Below are 4,869 nucleotides of genomic sequence, written 5' to 3'. Positions count from 1 at the left end.
TCAGGTACTTCCCTGTTACTCCAGGATTTTTGAAAGATGTGGTGCAATGGTTCTGAGATAACATCTGCCAGCTCCTGTCAGGTCCCGGTGATTTATATTCATCAAGGTCAGATAGGTGTTCTCTTACCATTTTCTTGCTTATTTTAATTTTTGTTTCTAATTTGTCTTTTGCAGTGGTCTTTTTGTATGTTGTGTGAAGACTGGTGCAAAGTATGAGTTAAGCAGCTCTTCTTTCTCCCTGTTGCCTGTTATTTCCTTGCCATCTTCTCTCTTTAGTAGACCTAAAGTTTCCTTGACTTTTTTCTTTTGTTAATATGTTGGAAGAAACTTTTTTATTATCTATGATTTCTGTTGCAAGTCTTTGTTTGTTCTGAGCCTTTGCTTTCCTGACTTCATCTTTGCATGTTCTGGCTGTCTGCTGATAATCGGCCAATTCTCCATGTGCTTGTCTGGAAATTGTGTCCATGGCTACATCTTTTAATAGCCACCATTTTCCTTTCCCCAGTCTTTTATTTTTTTCTATTTAAACCCAATGACAAGGAAGCTGATATGTTATAAAGTTAAAGGTTGAATCTGAAATATGGTCATATTTAAGAATCATGGTGGTGCAGATAAATCTTACGTTATAACGTCTGATTGAGACGGGTATGAGTCCTCAAGCTGACGAACTCCGACTGAGTCGGAAGGTAGAAAGGTTCCAGCCCTTTTACTCCTGGGTCTAACAACCCCCGTTACATGACTGACATTTAACGTGTCTCTCACGACATTTCGTGATACCCCGTCATACATTCAGATTCACAATAACGATAATCTACTTTCTATCTTGGTAATCCTGAATTAATTGATCCCTAGAATCCTAGATTTGGAACATATTTTTGAAGTCATCTAGTTCATCCTCCTGCTCACTGCAGAATTCACTAGGGCTTCTTCACTAGTACATTAGAACTTTTGCAGCATCCTTGTTCAAATCACATCATGGTAATCAAGTTGAATTCTAACCTGTGGCCCCCAGCCATGGCACGGGTAGAGGATCGCCGTGTGATTTTCCTGTGGCCCTTGATCGAGGCAGACATCTTTTATCTTGTTGTTCCTCAGCTGCAACAAATCCAAAAACAGAATGAGACCCTACAAGACTAAGATGAAGATATTTTGACAAATTGTTTCTCCCAAGTGCTTTATAATTACTGGAAGATTTATTGATTTGTTTATTAAATGTATATGCCACCCAGCTCACTACCCAAAGTGATTCTGAGCAGCATCAGCTAATCATTCATTTTTACTTACAATAGTATGCTTAATTTTATGGACAAAATGAATCTTTGTTTAAAAAAGAGTGGCTTCTAGTGAGATTCTTATGAATTTGGTATTCTTGGATTTCCGTATATTTTCTGATCTCTTAGTTCACCATTATCTTCCAAGTAACATGCAGCCTTCTTGGTTTCAACACAGTGATTCTGTCCCACAGAAAGCAAATAGCAGCAGCCAGGGAGGCTGTAGATCAGGGGTGTCAAACTCAATTTCACTGAGGGCCACATCAGCATTGCGGTTGCCCTGGGGGGGGCAGGTGGGTGTGGCCAGAGTGGGTGCAGCCTACTGGGTGGGCGTGGATGGAGTGGGTGTGGCTACTGGGTGGGCGTGGCCAGTTCTACATCATTTGCGTCAAGGGTGCCTATGGGGGCCTGGGCAGGAGTGGGACAGATCTGAGGGTCTTTGGCAGAAGGGGGTGGAACTGGGGCAAGTGCCAAGGCATGGTCCACCGGGGCAAGTGCCAAGATGGCCACCACAAAATTCTACATTGGCTCCCGGGTGGCCTGGACCAGGGCCAAGGCAGCGGGGCCCGTTCCCTCACTGTTTCCAGGATGGCTTCGTGGGCCACATGAAACCACTTCGCAGGGCGCATCTGGGCCCTGGGTCTTGTGTTTGACATGTCTGCTGTAGATCAATACAGAGATAAATTCACAACAGCTTACTAAAACAAATTATCGGGCCCTCTGAAAAAGAGGTTAAAATACGGTTGACAAAACAGAAAATGTTACAGGAGGTCAGAAAGCAGACTATGCATGGTATTGGTTTGTTTTTTTTTTAGAAATGTAGAAGTTGTAATAGCCGCCATTTTGACTACAAAGAGGAAGTTGTGGGTACTGAAAGCCTTTCTCTCAGAAAGGCAGGCCAGGCTAAGCCCAGAGAATTCAAAGCAATTTGGTTCAAGCACTTTCTTCTGGCATTTGAAGCCGTGAGATGCATGAAGGGGAATTCTACTATACCATCAACCCATTTCCTGGCTCTTTCACAAAACAATAATGGCCTTCAAAATCATCTCTCATTATAATTTCCTTCCTTCCTTCCTTCCTTCCTTCCTTCCTTCCTTCCTTCCTTCCTTCCTTCCTTCCTTCCTTCCTTCCTTCCTTCCTTCCTTCCTTCCAATTTATATATCCACCCATCAATCTGAGAAACTTGGGATTGTGAACAAAATAAAAAGTTCCATAAAGTCCAAAAAGAAACCGAATCAAAGGCTACTTATCATTTACACCCATGCCAATGTTTCAGTGACTTCTAACTCAGCCCCAGTGTCTGGAAGAAGAGCAAGATTTTCATGGACGTTCAAAATGCTACAAGAGATGGAACCACCCATTTCTTGGAGAAAGGGGTAGAAATCTGTTCTATAGGGTAGGGTGCCATTGTAGAATAGATACTCCCTGAGATCACAATGGGGATTGGGGTGGGGAGGGGAATGGGGACACATGCAGTCTGCAAATTTATTCCCACTGTCCTAAAATATAATTCACACTGTTAAAAAAATGTAGTAATGGAAAGAATCCCAGGTCAAACAAAGCTGGACTAACATAAAAGTAACATTTTTTATCCATTCTTCATCATAGCCAAGCTCACTGTGGACTTTCCTCCCCCAAATTACTATTAATGAATCCACCAGATATCAGGAATTATCTACCCTGGTACATAGGTAATAGAAGGAAATACATTATTATTATTATCTTCATAGGATGAGTCTCCTAGGAATTATTCTCATTTTCTCTCTGAGCATTTTTCTCCTTTCTGCCAAATATTTATCTTTTTAAAGAAGTGATGGGAGATTAGAGATTTTTTCTCTCTCTTTTGAAATGGTAACCTAAAACCCCCTCCTTGTCTTCCTCCTTCTCTAGATGGAATGGAAACTTGATATACTGTAAAAAATAGCCGAACGTCCATTCATAAGTGATTGGTTATGTCTGGAACAGAATGGCAATTGAAAATGAATTATGGGTGAATTATTTCTGTCTTGTTCCCATAGGCCCTCTGCCAGCTTGTCAAGCAAATGGGTAGCAAATGAGGGCTTCTGCAAACTTCCCAGATGCTGCTTTCCACTGCAGACCAATCTAAATTTTAATTCTGGGCTGAATATGATAAAGATGTGATGGATACCGACCCTATTCACATACTGTATAAAGGGTAGGAGTTTTCAGTTAAGAAGAACATTGTGAATGTCCACCACCATCACTATACGGATATCCCACCCATAACTTATTTTCCAACAGTTGTTCGCTAAAGCTGTTTCTCCGAGGTTGAGCTCTGATGTTCAAAATGAGCTCAACAATGACTTTATTCATCAGCAAAGAAATGTTGGTTGAAGAGTGAAGAGGGAATGGGACCTTATGGTTATAGAAGTCAAACTATTGATCTATCAGCTTCAGTATACTATGCATTGGCTGTGCCTACCCAAACACATAATCAGAAATTATAATTGCATGTTGCAGTAGTATTCACTTTATTTACTTACTTATAAGACTTATAGACTGCTCTGATCAGAATCAAATCTTGGTCAATTGCTTTCTTTTTTTGTACATCTGTGGGTCATGTAAATCCAGGCTGTCAGTTAGTTTGCTTCACTGCGTTGTGTCAATCCAGAAAAATGGCTTAATTTAGTAGTCATGTTAAGGAATGATAATGAATACAAAGTTTCCAGCAGAAATCTTTCTCAAACTCACCTAGAGATGTTCGGTTTAAATTCTGCATGTAACCCACTGAGCCACAGCTCTATATAACTGAATTTAGGAAGTGACTTGTTAAAGTAGAATTGTGTAAAACTTAAATTTGGAAATTTGATTTGAAAATCACTTGGTTGAATGAAGAATCAAAACAACTTTCCAAATGGATTGACAGTTGAAATCATTTACATTGGCAATTCAAGTTGAATGGTTAAATCAGATCAACCATTCAAACTAAACTGAGATTAGAATTAGACAGCACCCTATCTGTACATCTAAAACCAATTTGGATCATGCTGTCTAAAACCAACAGTACCTTGGTGCTGCTTACAGCAAGAATGGGAAACTCATGACCCACCAGTTGTTACTGCTCTGTAATTCCCATCAAACGTGGCCATGACAACTAATGTTAAACGATGACAAGGGTTACAGCCTGACAAATATTGCAAATCAGTATGGTGCCCAAGTCTTCCTAATCAAACTGGAATCCAAGAGGATTGCAAGAAGCAACAGAAGACATCCACTCATCGCTTTATAATTAGGGCTGAAAAATATAACACATATTTCCTACCCGGTGTGATTCATCATAAAGTAGACTGCATCATAAATCAAAGTGCACTTATAGCCATCTGGTTTTCATGAATTCTACAACTAATTTCTCTCCACTAAATTTCAGGCAAAGGAGAATGTTCTCTCTTCATCAAATCCAGTGCTTGAATTATTTAGGGAGGCAGAACAGAGACCAGGGTAAGACTGTCAGATGCTACCACCACTTTGAATTGATAACAATGAGATGTTAGATGGCCACATATTTTGAGCTGTTGTTTCAAAGAGAGACCCTTAAATGCACTTGTTACATTGGTGGTCCATGTTCACAATAAGGAGG

At 40.3% G+C, this 4,869-nt stretch overlaps 1 protein-coding gene across 1 annotated transcript in view; it reads right to left on the bottom strand.

Annotated features, from left to right (window-relative positions):
* Window positions 1-999: 999 nt before the first annotated feature.
* GALNT17 (polypeptide N-acetylgalactosaminyltransferase 17) overlaps window positions 1,000-4,869 on the bottom strand; it is a gene marked incomplete at both ends in the record, with an annotated part of 169,641 nt that continues 165,771 nt past the window's right edge. The window contains one exon of the mRNA XM_015823963.1: window positions 1,000-1,095. Coding sequence (XP_015679449.1) covers window positions 1,000-1,095 — 96 coding nt within the window. The remainder of the gene's footprint in view (window positions 1,096-4,869) is intronic.

The sequence above is a fragment of the Protobothrops mucrosquamatus genome, unplaced genomic scaffold (genome assembly GCF_001527695.2).
Source record: "Protobothrops mucrosquamatus isolate PMUCROS unplaced genomic scaffold, P.Mucros_1.0 scaffold2059, whole genome shotgun sequence".
Classification (NCBI taxonomy): domain Eukaryota; kingdom Metazoa; phylum Chordata; class Lepidosauria; order Squamata; family Viperidae; genus Protobothrops; species Protobothrops mucrosquamatus.
The sequence above is the reverse complement of the archived record's forward strand: the minus strand, read 5'-3'. Positions and strand labels throughout refer to the sequence as shown.